This window comes from Erythranthe guttata, chromosome 8, assembly GCF_056151865.1.
Source record: "Erythranthe guttata isolate IM_541 chromosome 8, IM_541, whole genome shotgun sequence".
Lineage (NCBI taxonomy): Eukaryota > Viridiplantae > Streptophyta > Magnoliopsida > Lamiales > Phrymaceae > Erythranthe > Erythranthe guttata.
The window spans coordinates 22,787,135-22,801,769 of NC_142540.1; the positions used below are offsets into that span (position 1 = coordinate 22,787,135).

Here is a 14,635-nt window from a genome sequence, read left to right on the forward strand (position 1 = left end):
TTGAGTAATTCCTTGTGGTCGGCGGCTATTTTGAATATCACGTTCGTCTTGAGCAGCCATGAGTGCCTTGTCTACGAGTTGGCGGAAAGTTGAGGCGTCGGACATACGAATGTCTCTACGGATTTCGGGTTGGAGGCCACGAATGAAGTGGTTCTTCTTTTCTTCAGCGTCTCGAGCGATGAATGGAGCGTAGAGGCAGCCACGTTCGAAACGGCGGATGTACTCGATCATCGGTAAGTCGCCTTGTCGGAGTTCGAGAAATTCTTTGAGTTTGTGGGCTCGCACGTCTTTCGAGAAATATTTTTCGAAAAATTGGACTTTGAAATCGGTCCATGGCAAAGTTTCGAGGTTTGTTCCTTCTTTGATTCCTTCCCACCAGTTACGAGCTTCGTTTCGGAGGAGGAAGATGGCACAGTGCACACGGTCGCGGTCGGTCATTTGCATGTAGTCGTAGATGGCTTCGAGAGATTTGATCCACTCTTCGGCTATAGTGGGGTCGGTTCCACCGTGAAATTCGGATGGGTTCATTCGGAGGAATCGTTCGTATATGGCTTGAGGCGCATTATTTTGAGGCGGGTTTTGGTTACGTTGGAGAAGTTGTTCGATTTGACGTTGGTGGTTTTGGGCTTGTTCTCGGATTAAGTTGGAGAGATTATTAATGGTTTGATTGGGGTCGTGCGGTTCATCAGCAGGATTGCTCGGGTTTGCTCGGGTTATACGTCTCGCCATTATTTCTATATTAATTATCATTAATAAGTAAAGCAAATAAAACACATAAGGAAAATAATACACATACGTTACCGGGTGGTCCGAGTTTTGCGTCTCGAGTAGTCTCTAAGCCCGTGAAGTTCGTACGAGTATCTATGAACAATGCTCTGATACCACCGTGTAGCACCCCCCTTCTAGTCGGGCGATAAATCGAACCGGTTTATCGGAATATTTATTAAAACTAGCGGAAGCAAAGGATCTCTTTGTAATTTTTGAAACATTGGGATGGGGTGAAAATGCAATTATGAAAAATATGTTCTTTTGGGTGTTGAAGGCTTTGCATTTTCGAAAACTTTGTTGGATTGATTTGGCCGAATACAAAGCTTGATCTAGAAATAAGTTTCGAAAGGAGGTTTCTCATTCGAGTGCTACATTCTCACTAAACATTTTTCGGTTCGAGAATAAATCAGAGTTCGGAAAGGTTATTTTGGTGAATAATCCGAAGTTTCCTAACGAAGGCATGAAATTAGCAATTTACGAAACTTAATATAGGAAATAAGTGCGATTCATAATAAAACAAACGAGTTCAAAAGTACGAAAGGGAAATGTTACGGTTTTAGGGTTACACCACCAAAAGAAAATAACCAAAATCCTAGCATTCGTTCATAGGTCCTCGTACGTCCTCCAAAATCCCGGGCAAGACCTCGATCCACTACTCGACCCATCCCGGTTGAGGATTACTACTACCTGCAATTAAAAGACATCTATATGAGCTATAAAGCTCAGTAAGAAATCCGAGTATTATCAAACTTTGGAAATACGTTATATATATAATATATAATATTGTATACCCGTTCTTACCCACGTTTCGTACAACAACACAAATCGATCGGTCAAATCACATATCTCACGAAAGCACATCATTTCACAAGATCACGTAATTATGCAAAAGTGACTAAAATGCCCTTTTTGTGAAAATCATGAAAAACACATTTTTCGGTTTATCGGATCCGTGAAAGATTAATTTCTGTACCGAATAATAAACCTGTTACGAGCCCGTTTTCACTAAGTGGAATCAAACCACTACCACATCATCCTAGTTGGATACCGGCCCACTATATCCGAGTTGTTTATTACCCGATATTCCATTAACCTTTCAAATAAAATCATTTAATGCACTTTTCGAAATTATGCATATGACCCACACATAACATCACAAATGTCAATCAAGTATCACAATTCACACAAACACCACAAATTACCACATATTTATGATTTGGGCAAAACTCCCAAATTCACACACATAAATACACAACCACACACGGCACACACACCATGCACAATCAGCACACACACATTCACACATTTTCAGCATACACACATGCACAATCAACACATTAAACTTCACTAATTACTCATCAAAGCAAGCTCAAGAACAAAACACCTTTTTACCTTCATTTAATGGACTTATTACCACATCTAGGTAATAATCCATTTCAATCAATTTTCCACAGCCATTAAACACATCCACCAGAAATTAAAGTACCACAAATACTACAATTCATCACTCATCACCATTATATCAAGAATATAAGTATTAAGGCACAAAATATATTAATTGACATGCATAATGTCTAAATTTCGAAATATTAGCAAATTAATACCAAAAATTCTCAAATTAAATCCTAGAACTCCTAACTGACTCAATTTCCAGATTCTGAAATTATTGCAAAGTTTTACAAAGTTTCGAATTTTCTTGAAATAAAAACTAGGAAAATCCCTTTTTCAATTTAAAAATCCAAAACTCTAATATAACTCTAATTGATTTAAAAACTTGTTAAATAAAACTTTTTCCTAATTAATACTTGCTGTAAAACAGATCCAAACTTTGAAAATGGGAGATTTTTCAGAAATTGCAGTTTTGACCCAAAAGTTTCGAAATATACACATGCAACCACACTAGAAGTTCAAAATCAACTTTTTCATGGAAACCCCTTACAAATCTGAAATTCCACTTTACTAGATGCAGAAAATGAAGTTGAAAAGTTGTTTTATGCAGAAATTTCGGAAATTGCACAATTTACCCCAAAATCTCTAGATCTACACATGCAAGTCTACTAAAATTTCAAAATCAACTTTTTCTTACAAAAAATTCTTTAAATCCGAAATTTTAGTTCAATAAATGCTGGAAAACAGTTTTGAAAACATTTTTCGGACAGACTTTACAAAAATTGCAGATTTGGCCCAAACTTTCGAAGATCTACACATGCAACCACAAAAAGTTAAAAATCCCATTTTCTTGAAATTCCCTTTTTGAAATCTGAAATTCTCAAGGCTTTTGGCCAATAAATGCTGTATCTAACCACTACTAACATAGATTATACATGCAAGAACAAGAATTTAACAAGAACACTTATTTTTCCATTTTTCTTCAAAAACCCCTAAATTTTCGAAATCTTTCCCAATCTTTTAGAAAACTTTGAAAACCCTTTTTATACTATTGATGCCATTTAATTGCAGCAAGAATCGGAAATTCTTACCTTAAGATCGAAGAAGAAAAATGGCTAAAAGGAAGAAAAACTTTCAAGCACCAAAGTCTAGCCAAGCCACCTTGATTGTGAAGGAGATGGTGTGAGCTTCAAGGAGGGAGGAGTTGTGATCTCCCGAAAGAAGGCAGGTGGTTTTCACGGTGTTCTTGGAGTAGTCCAAGGCAAGAGTTAAATAGGGAACTCTCATGGTTATATTGGGAATTCTTTGGAAATTATGAAGTGAGGTGGAGAGAGGAGAGCCGATGATGGTGGTGATGGTTTCGGTGGAGAGAGGGGAGAGAGACAAGTAATGTGGCAATGTGTTGGAAGAAGAAAGATGAAGGGTGTCTCTTCATCTTTCAAAGGAAGTGTTGAGTGTAGGTTTAGGCAAAATGATTAGGGGTTGCCAAGTGTAATAACATGCACAATTATTCACTAATTAATTTATTAAAAATAAACACAACTTGCATAAATACCACACACACACACACAATCCGAATACACACACACCCAATTCGGACATATATATATATATATATATATTTAAATGTATAATGCAAGTATTAACATATATATATGTATACGTATGCATGCATGTATGTACGTATATATATATAGGCATATATATGTATATATTCCACATAACTTACCAAGAAATTTATCAATTAGATAAATACGCAATTATTCACATAATTTCTAGAATTTCAATTTACGAAAATATAAATCACACAAATAATAGCGCACGTAATTATTCACGGAAGTCACATAATTAAATTCACGTAATAGTATTATCTACGGGTTCTCGAGTTAGAAATATTAATCTCGGGTTTTAGGATTTTCGGGTTTTGGAAAGGTGGGGTGTTACAACTACAACTACACATCGTTAGATACATAGTTAGATACATCATTCGACCACCAACATTCTGCAAAATTATCTCTTCTTTCACATAATAAAATACATATATCACACACCATGAGGATACAAACCCATCCAAATCCATTTATCTCTCAAACTTTTCTTTCTTAGCTCCTCCTCATGTTTGTTAATCTAGCGAAGTAAACTGGGTATAATTATGCGCGATCTTTCACACATTGGAGGATCAATCCATACAAAGTAATTGCATCCTTCAACTTCCTACAAATTTTGAACATAAAATAGAGAACTCTTTTAAGGTATTGAGAATATATATAAACCAAGGTATTTACAACAAAAAATTACCATGTACTTCGGACTAGTGTAGTATCTTCTTCTTGAATTCAAATCTTTCCATGAAGTTCTTGAAATTGGTTTCCTTGAACAATAGCAACTCACGTCCATTTCGACCAAGAAAATAACAAAATAGAGATAGAGCTGAATGAAAAAACAAACAGGGGGTAAAAGAACAAGGAAATAAGGAGCTTATGTTAAATTATTGCATAGTACTTTATAGCACGGGAATGACATTAAAAAGAGCAAAAAAACGAGGGAAAATGATTGCCAAAAAAGAGGGGTAGGTTTAATTGTGATTGAATTGACAATTATGCCTTCCTAAATCTCGCGTGCATCTCATGTGAGTGTGACTCCGGTGAAAATAGATCAGAATTTGGCAATTTAAGGCAACGTGCAAGCGTTTCATGAGTTGATGTGAAATTTTGTAAAAAAAATTTAGTCCGGGGGTAAAGTGCAAAAGCCACTATAATTTGGGGGGCAAAGTGCTAATTAGTGTTATACAAATTGTTTGTTTTTATATGAAATATGAATCATATCCTATTTTTTGTTTCTTGGCTTTAAAATATAATTTGAATCATATCCTATTTATTTAACATATATGTTTATACTGAAAGACAACTTATATAATATTACTCTCTCAATTCATGTATATCATTTGTTCAAGTTTTTATTTCATAACACAAGAATATGAAGAAAAAAATGTAATTGGACCAATGAGAATAACTGATATAAGTGTATTGAATAAACTTTCGCCCTCCCTCGTGCAATAACTTGAGCAACTCTAGAGATATATAAACCACACTAGATATAAGACATATATGACAAGTTCGAAGTAGGATTAATGCATACTTTTCATAATATAATGCTAGTTACTTTAATATCGGTGCACTGAAACAAAAATCTGATAATTATCATACAAACAATATTTTTGAAAAAACCCAAAAAATAAAGAATAAGAAAAACTTTATTTTATTAAATTAACTTTGGAAAGGATAGTATCCAATCTAATTGAGAGTTTTTGTTGTGCATGTAGCTGGTTTAATCGCAATCCAATTAATTGAGAGGTTTTTTTTTCTTTTCTTTTTAATAAATGAATTTGCAGTCAACAATATAAGTGCACTGAGAAAACTGCACTTTTGTATAATAACTTGCAAACCATACGACATACGTAAATTACACTAGGCTAATTGTGAGCCCCTTAGACGCTAACATCGACTATGACTCGAGTGTGGCCGAGCCATTGTTGAGAAATTGTGCCAAGTGAGGGCTGCCACAAGATAGCCACACATCGACCAATGAGTGGTCGAGTGTTGGACAAGCATTTGGGGTGTTTGTCCAAGAAGGCATGGGGAATGATTCTCGGCGGTTGGGCACAGGCGTGGCTTGACAACTGGCACGAGAAAGAGATGGGCAAGACTTAAGGTTATCACGAATGTGTCTTGATAGCCCGACACAAGATTGTGGGAAAGGCTGGCATGGGCATGTCTCGGTAGCCTAGGCAGACTGATGCGGGCGGAGCTAGCTTTATGTGTGGGCAAAGCAAGGCACTGTGTACGGGAAAGGTAGGCAGCGTGTGCGGGCAAGGCAAGCCAGGCAGGCCGCCTAACAACTAGCTGGGCAGATTCGGTGCCTGGTGCACGTGCGCGCCTGAGAAAGGCAAGCTCCCAACACCTGACTTCCGGGGCAATTTAGAGAGCGGTGGAGATGTAGAAAGCATGCAAAACCGCCCCTTATAACTTGTACGAGTTGACCACCTTTAAGCCTACGTGTCTTCACTCTCCCCTAGGCAGTTTGGGATGTAAACTGTCATCTTCCTTGTATTTATTTGTCTTTGAGTGCACAAATCTGACCAGTCTAGTATTAGAGAGTTCATAGTGCAATTGTGGGCATTTGAGTGAGGATTTTGTATGTGAACCTTAGTCTTATTTGTATTCCTTGTTGGGAAATTAACATAAAGGTTGGGAATTGCTCGTGAATGTGTTGTGTGTTTGTTTTCCGTTGCATAATCTTGTTGTACGTTTAAGTTGGCTTGAAAGACTTTGTGTTTGTGGGAAAAAAACCGAGCGAAGGCTGACTGATCTTGTGAGGAGATAAGGCCGCACGGAGGCAAAAAATTCATGAAGAAATGAAGACCTATAACGGTTGGTATCAGAGCCATGGTCAAGGATTCTGAATGTGTTGCAGGTCAGTATGGCTGAAGAAAGATTCATGATCTTCCACTAATCCAAATCCTACTCATATTATGATGCTAGAGATAGATGCATGACTGAAACATCTTGAAGCCCTGGTTGGGGACGTCCCTAGATCCAAGGGATCCATCAATTTTGGAACGGCAAGCTGACGGGGAGCGAGAACTTGATCGTTGGTGAAGATCGCTGGATGATATGCTCCTATTTGTGGAGGATAGACTCACAACTTTTGCCGACACAGAACTCCTCTTTGATGTTATTGAGACGAAGCTTGGAGGCAAGCTTACGGACTTGACGGTACTGAAAAGGGCGATTCGAAACAAGGCACCAAGTTCTTAGGGCACAATGTCTGCGTCTAAAGGTCGTGCCAGAACCGACTCCATTTGATGGTGTGTGCAGTGCCAAGGAAGTCAAAAAAATTGTGTGGGATATGGAGAATTACTTCGAGGTGATCATCACAAGCATGTATCTAGTGGGAGATGCAAAGTTGTGGTGGCAAGCTCGTTTTTCAGACGATGCAAGTTCCAACCGAGCGAAGATTGAAACTTGGGAGGTTATGAAACGGGAATTGAAAGAGTAATTCCTTTCTAGTAACATGGGCTGGATTGCAAGGGAATCCCTTCGACAATTGAAGCATAAGAGAACCGTGCATGAGTATGTCAAGGAATTCAGTTCATTACTCCTTGACATACGTGACATCTGCAACGAAGATAAGCTGTTCAACTTCATGGTTGGATTGCAACCACAGGCCCAAACTGAGTTGCAGAGATAAGGAGTCAAAGATATACCTTGCTCAATTGCGGCAGTGGATTACCTTGTCAATTACAAAGTGATGGGAGCCGATGATTCGGAGAATGAATGCCCAAAGAAGGATAAATCCATGGAAATAAATTTGGTGGGAAGGGTAGCCGAAATTGGAAGCATAAAGAGAACGACGATGGTGAAGGATCCATGGTGCATACCAACGTCGGTGGAAAACCTATCCTCAATAAACGATACCGTGGTTGTTTTTCTCGTGATGGCAATCACCAGATGAGGGATTGTCCTAAACGACGCAAGTTCTTTGATGCGGGGTCGGATAGTGAGGAAGAATCGTACGAGACTCGGCATGCGAACCCGACTCAGTTGTTGAGTGCTTTGGTTGTGGACAAGGCACCCAATGGCACCAAGGGTATGATGTATGCCACGGTGTTGTTGAATGGCAAAGAAGTGAAGGCTATGGTTGACTCGGGAGCAACACATAACTTCGTTGCCGAGAGAGAAGTCAAGAAGTTGGGCTTGAATCTCTCAAAAACATGTTAGTCGGGTAAAGGCTGTGAATTCATAAGGGGGGCCAGCGAAAGACCGATGTTGATTTGGTGATCGGGTCTTGGAAAAGGCAGTGTGTCTTGATGAATTCGTTGTGATATTGGGTAAAGAGTTCTTACTCATTGCAATGACTGTTGTAATACCGTTTCTTGACGGGTTGATGATAATGGACGAAGGTTGTCCATGTGTTGTGTAATGCTCGTACTTGACTAAAACAAAGACGGAAAATAAACGAATGAAATTATTGAATGCGGTACAATTGGAGGCAGAATCAAATGACGAGGAGTTGTCGAGCCTACTGGAAGCTGTTGAGATCAAAATTGTGGATTAACGGGCTGGTTGTTTTATACGTGCACAGCCGAAAAATGAGACAAGAGCGAAGGGCAAACCGAGGTATTTGTTGAATTCTTTAAGTGGGTAATGTGTCCTGTTTTTTGTTCCTACTTGTTGTGGTGGTGCGCTTAAGGAAACGTTGTAAGTGTTATTGCATGGAAGTTGGGTATTTTCTAAATTTGTTGAGCATGTTGGATGTTGGTTTACTTGGTTTATGTTGGTGATGAAATGGAAGATGGTTTTGAGGGATTTCTGTGGGTTGGAAGTCTCCTTTCTTGATTTGTGTTGGAATCAAAATAAAATGCTAGTTGTGCTAAAAACTAGTATTTTTCACTTTTTCGATGATGTCGCTGTTTGAACGAGGTTTGCGTTCGTTGTTCCGATGGCAGAAAGAGTTTGTGGGAAATTCGTTAGTTCAAACTTGGGAGTTGGGTTAGGAAGTTGTACTGTTGATCAAGCACAATTGAAGACAATGGCAAGACAAGTGGAATAGATCGAGAGTTGAAGCTAATGATTTTAGTTTGACGAGGTTATCTAACACCGTTGGTTGGGAGGTTTGTTAGCCCTTTAGAAGGTGAAATCGGATATGACTCGAGTGCAGCCGATTCACGGCCGAGAAATGGTGCCAATCGAGGGTTGGCGCAAGACAACCACACATCTGCAAATGAATGGTCGAGTGTTGGGTAGGCATTTGGGGTGTTTGTCCAAGAATGCAAGAAATAATAGAAACACGTTTAAAAATTATAATACTTAAGTAAATATCTCACGATCCTAAAAGATTAATTACAAGTGCTTGTTATAACTGTAAGGACTATATCTATGTTTGAACAAGGGACAAAGATATAGAATGCACAGGTGTTTTATCATTAATACGAAAAAGGAATTATTTATTACAGGAATAAATGGAAAGACCACAGCCACAAGTTGGCTTGTTGGTCACCTACTTTAACACATGCCTCGATAGCCTAGGTAGGCCGATGCGGGCGGAGCTAGCATCATATGCGGGCAAATTAAGGCAGCGTGTGTGGGAAAGGCAAGCAGCGTGTGCGAACAAGGCAAGGCAAGAGGGTTGCCTAACAACGGGCTAGGCAATCTCGATGTTTGGTGCGCGCGCGCCCGAGCAAGGCAAGCGCCCAACATTTAAATTTTGGAGCAGTTTAGAGATCGGTTGAGGAGTGGAAAGCATGCAAAACTGCCCCTTATAACTTGTAGGAGTTGACCACATGTAAGGCCTGCGTGCCGCCACTCGTCCCTTGGCAGTTTGTGGTGTAAACTGCCATCTTCCTTATGTTTATTTGGCTTTGAGTTGCAACTGTGGGCATCTGAGTGAGGATTTCGTGTGTGTACCTTAGTCTCCTTTGTATTCTTTGTAGGGAAATTAATATAAAGGTTGAGCATTGCCCGTAAACGTGTTGTGTGTTTGTTTTCCGTTGCATACTCTTGTTTACGCTTACGTTGGCTTGAAAGACTTTGTGTTTGTGTGTTGTGGGAAGAAATCGAGCGAAAGCTGATTGATTTTGTGTGGAGATCAGGCCATACAAAGGCGAAATTTTCTAGAGGAAAGGAACCCCTGTGACAAGTTCGACCTAGTGACCGTTGGTAAGGAAATTCGAACTTGAATCAATTAAAACAAATTGAGTTGCGCCGGTTGATAGCCCATCCCTTATGGAAGACTTAACTGAGAGCATTTGTTGGGCATGTAGGTTGTGTAGTCAACTCTTAGCTTGAGGCTATACCTAACATATCTAATATATTTCTACCATTTTATCAAGGCAAGAACAATAATCTTGTCAGCAACTACCCACCTACATTATCCAAATTTCAGAGCCAACATTTTTAACTACACGTTAAAGTTGGCAAAAGTATCTTATGTTAAACTTATTATATAGGTGAATTATATTCATGGAGAACCTCATCGTTTGAAATATTTCTTGATGAATTAATCATATTCAAGTTTTCCAAACTACGAATACTACATTACAAGTCAACTTATTCCCACCAACATTAATTACATAGTAACTTCAAAAAAAAACATTAATTACATAGTTTTTTTCATCCTTTTGCATCATGTCTTAAAAATGGCTCTATAAATACCTCAAAATTAAAACCCAGTTTCCTTAACCATCATCAAATTAAAAAAAAAAAATAATAACAATGGCAAGAACAATGTACGCTTCTTTGTTTGTGATTCTAGCTGTGATGGCCATAGTCATCACAAGCAATGTTGAGAAATGTGATGCTGCTGCAAGACGTCGTATATTACAGTTTCCTACTATACCGGCCGCTTTGCCGAAGCCAAGTTTTCCACCACTACCATCCCTTCCAACTATTCCAACCATACCTAAATTATCGATTCCTCTGTTGCCGAATTGGTTTCCGTCTAGCTTTCCGAACATCCCTTACATTCCCAGTTTCCTTGCTCCCCCACCTTCTAACTGATCATAAGTATTTTATTTTATATACCGTTGTTGTAATTTAATATTACGTGTGCCTTGCTTAGGCTTAAGTTCTTTGTCGTATTTTCGATAATGGTTTATAAAGGAGTTTGTTATCGTCTCATGTAATTTTATGTTTTCCCTAATATATATATATATATATATATATATATATATATATATATATATATATATATATATATATATATATATATATATATATATATATTTGTTTCCTATCCTATTATAATCCTTTACTATTTGTATATACTCTCAACACTTATTAAGTAATGACAATATCATCAGTTTCACCTTCAGCATGTAGTTTTACTGACTACTCAAATCAAAACTTACTGATAAAATTGCAACAGAAAACAATTATTGAATAGGAATCTTGATTACTACCGTGTTTGAAGTCGTGGGATATTCAGAACTTATTTGACGCCTGTTTTTTAGTAGGAATACTCAGACTCGATAAACGATAATTAATGGCGATGTATACCATTCAATCCCGTTGTCAAGTTAATTCCTCTGGCAGGAGTTTCTTCGAAACTTTTGGATCAATGTTTGCTTAAACTGACTGAAAGAGAAAAAGGGAAACCTTAGTTTTGTTGGCTTAAATCTTCAAGTTTGATTCCGGATAATCTAGCAAGCTCCGGGAACTGCTTCGTTCCACTAAAAAACTGCAATAGGAGACGAAATAACGTACTACATCAAGTTATTATACATAATATAAGGAACCAAACTATAAACAGAAAACGGGATTATGGTATATTACAATTTCCAAATTCAACAAATATCAGACCTGGCCGTTTATTTCCCAGGAAGGGAAACCATCAAGATTAGCTTCAGTACAGGCTTTAGCCATTTGAGCTCCTGCTTTTACTCCGTCTGGGTAGCATTCTACATAATCCAACAGTTTCGCCGCGTCGTGTCCAAACATCTGTTCCGTTATTATTATTATTATTATTATTTATGTAATTAAAAACAAAAAACAAGTGAAAGAAAAAACAAACAGACTTTGTTTCTCCTAGATACAATCATTAACTTATTAATTAATTCTAATTTAAGTATTACTGTAGGCCTTAATTTAATCAATTCACTTCCAATGCAGATAACCAAGAACAAGCAGCCTATTAACTGGAATATAGTGGCTTGCAACAGAAAAGAACGGCAAAATTACAGATATGTATCCAACATTCAAACCTCTTTAAACCCTTACTAGAATCTATCTCAGAAGAAAATTCTAGACACATGAAAATTTGCAAGACAAAAAAAAAATCCGATTATCTAAGTTGACAAATAATTCAAAATTAAATCTTAAATATCCTTAATCTACCAATATAATAATATCTTGTAAACATCAGAACTAGAAAGTTCTAGTCGAATAAATTTGAGGAATTCATGGCCGAAGCCAACCGAAGTACTTCAGGAAATATCTAAGAGGCATGTGTCTAGTAAACAGAATATTGAACTCTGAAGATTTCCAGCAAATTGGCAAAATGCTAATAATTACTAGAATGCCCCTAGAACCATTATAATAGTCTTAATAATGTCTTTTGTAGATCGGAAAGGAGATACCTGTTTCTGATGCACGCAATGAGAACACCAGAAGGCTCCATATAGTTTTGCACCTATTGAGTTGAGATGTCTTGCAAGAGAAAGTGCCAACTGACTGGATTCTTTCGTGATCTCAGTTTCAACATATGGCATTTCCTCCGCCAGGCTGTCGAATGTATCATAAATAATTTTATCAATAAAATCGTGTAATGTGTAATCTTGGAGCACAAGTCATAAACAGCTTGAAATGAAGTAGTTACCTACATTCCCAATCAACGTCATCCATAATAATATATTTAAAAATTGGCAAGCAAATGGTTCCGGCAAAAGTTAAGTTGATGAGCATATGAGAATGTCATAATTACTTATCAGCAGAATCAAGGAATCAAATTCAACTCAGTCAATTACCCTGACTCGGATCATCAAAACATTGAGTAAAATCAGTTTATCAAACAAAAATGAGGTCATTTCATGTATGTACTAGGTTACCTTGACGGGACAGGTTGCACAACAATACACGATGTGATCAAGGCAATGATAACCAAGCTAGTTACGCACTGTGAACCAAACGTTTTCTTAATCTTATCGAAACCAAAATTCTGCAAAGCAAATCCAAAAAATAATTCTTGTCATGCTATATGATGTAGAGCACTCAACAGAGTAAACGAACGACAAATAATCTGACGAGGAGAAACCTTTAGGGAGATGAAGAACAACCCATATGCAGCCATCCCGAACAGCGGAAGATGAGCACCTTACAAAAAGAAAATCCTAATGTTAAAGTTAAGAAAATCCAGATATACTAGATAGATACAAGTTACAACAATTTCTCGAGGCAGTCGAAGCATTTCTTAGAATATAGATGCTTTCAGTACGAAAAAGTCAACACTTGAATTTAGATTCCCCCTTTCGCTAGTGAGGAAATAGAATCCGATACGAAACTATTCCTAGTGCACCAGCATTTGCGTATAACCGATCCATCATCGTAACTACGCTCAAGTTCGAAACCCCCAAATCAAAACCCTCATATCCAACAAAGGCAACATAAACGGTTCGTAAATTAAGTAAAAGTTAAACCTTATGCAACTACAATCAGAACAAAAAAACTAATTTGCATTCTCCATACTGAAAATTAGGTCAAGAAATACAGAGGATAAATTACTGGTAAGGATGGTGGTGGAAGAGCCCAATTCAGTTGGGAAGAAGGCATCCGAATCCGTGATCTTCAGGTAAGTCAAATACGCAGTCTCCAGAAATCCAATGCCTCCAAGAGCCGCACACCATCTGTTTGATGAAATGCTCCAATCATATTCGCCAGGAATAACAGAGGAAGAAGACGGTGGCTGCAAAGATCGGACGGAATCTTCACATAAATTGCATTCCTCAGATTTGCAGTTCAGTTTAAGTAGTACAAATCTTTGTCCCCAAACTCCTTTCTGTAGAATGAGAACAGATTTAATCAAACTACTGGTAGAGAAGAGGGAAATGAATATAGGCATAAACAGAGAGAGAGAGAGAGAGAGAGTAGGAACCTTGAAGTGAGAGAGAATGGGGAAGCTCGTCGGAGAATGGAGAAGAGGAGTTCGACGGCATGAAAAAGAAGAGGGTGATTTGGTGAAGAAGCTGTTCGCCATTGACGTCATCATCAGATCAGGCAGTTGGGTTGGGTGTGCGTGTATGTGTATTCTGCAGTAGTTGAAAGGAAACTGAAAATCGAAACCCCGTTTGTGCTTCGGCGTTGGTAGCTGCCTGCTTACACCTACACCCGGTAACACTTGATGGGACCACGTGTCCTTTTTTTTTTCCTATACTTTTCAGTCAAACTGCATTCAGCATTTTGTGCTCTGCATTTAGCATTTTGCGGATTTTTTTATTTTCTTTTTGTTTTTTTAGTAAATCCGTTCGTTTGATTTATATAATTTTTATTAGTTTTTTTATTTAATTTGTTTTTTTTATTAATTTTTTTAATATTTTTGGTTAATATTTAAAAAAAAAAAACCTTTAATTGTTTTTTCTAAGGGATTATTTTGTAGACCCCTCATTTCCAAATTATATAGAACTAACTACCAAGTGGATTACACTCTAGGTGAAACCCCCCTCATTTCGAAAATATTTTGACATACCCCCTGGGCTACCCTGAAGTTCCTATAATACCCTTCTAAAATCAGTTTTAACCCTAGCCACTCACGGTCTCTCTATTCTTCTCCTAGATTCAAAATCCCGCCTCTATAAACCTCTCACCGGCGAAATTGCTTCCCGGAGCCATAACTCTCTCTCCGGTGGTCGGAATTCGATGGTTTAACTACCGTTGGATTCCTCTCGTCGAGCTCTTTCTTTTGGTGGTGATTTCATTCAGTTTCGAGT

The 14,635-nt window shown here is 37.9% G+C and overlaps 1 protein-coding gene and 1 long non-coding RNA gene across 2 annotated transcripts; both read right to left on the bottom strand.

Moving 5' to 3' along the window:
- Positions 1-1,234: 1,234 nt before the first annotated feature.
- On the bottom strand, positions 1,235-3,610 carry LOC148768852 (uncharacterized). Its single transcript, XR_016032927.1, has 2 exons — positions 3,249-3,610; positions 1,235-1,455 (listed from the first exon to the last, which is right to left on the bottom strand). It is a non-coding gene; the product is annotated as an uncharacterized LOC148768852 (long non-coding RNA).
- A 7,479-nt stretch (positions 3,611-11,089) lies between these two features.
- LOC105965194 (thiol-disulfide oxidoreductase LTO1) lies at positions 11,090-14,091 on the bottom strand. Its single transcript, XM_012989719.2, has 7 exons — positions 13,804-14,091; positions 13,434-13,707; positions 12,967-13,025; positions 12,761-12,870; positions 12,293-12,437; positions 11,517-11,654; positions 11,090-11,394 (listed from the first exon to the last, which is right to left on the bottom strand). Exons 1-7 carry the CDS (start codon positions 13,915-13,917, stop codon positions 11,314-11,316), a joined length of 921 nt encoding a protein of 306 aa, XP_012845173.2. The 5' UTR covers positions 13,918-14,091; the 3' UTR covers positions 11,090-11,313.
- Between the last annotated feature and the right edge of the window lie 544 nt (positions 14,092-14,635).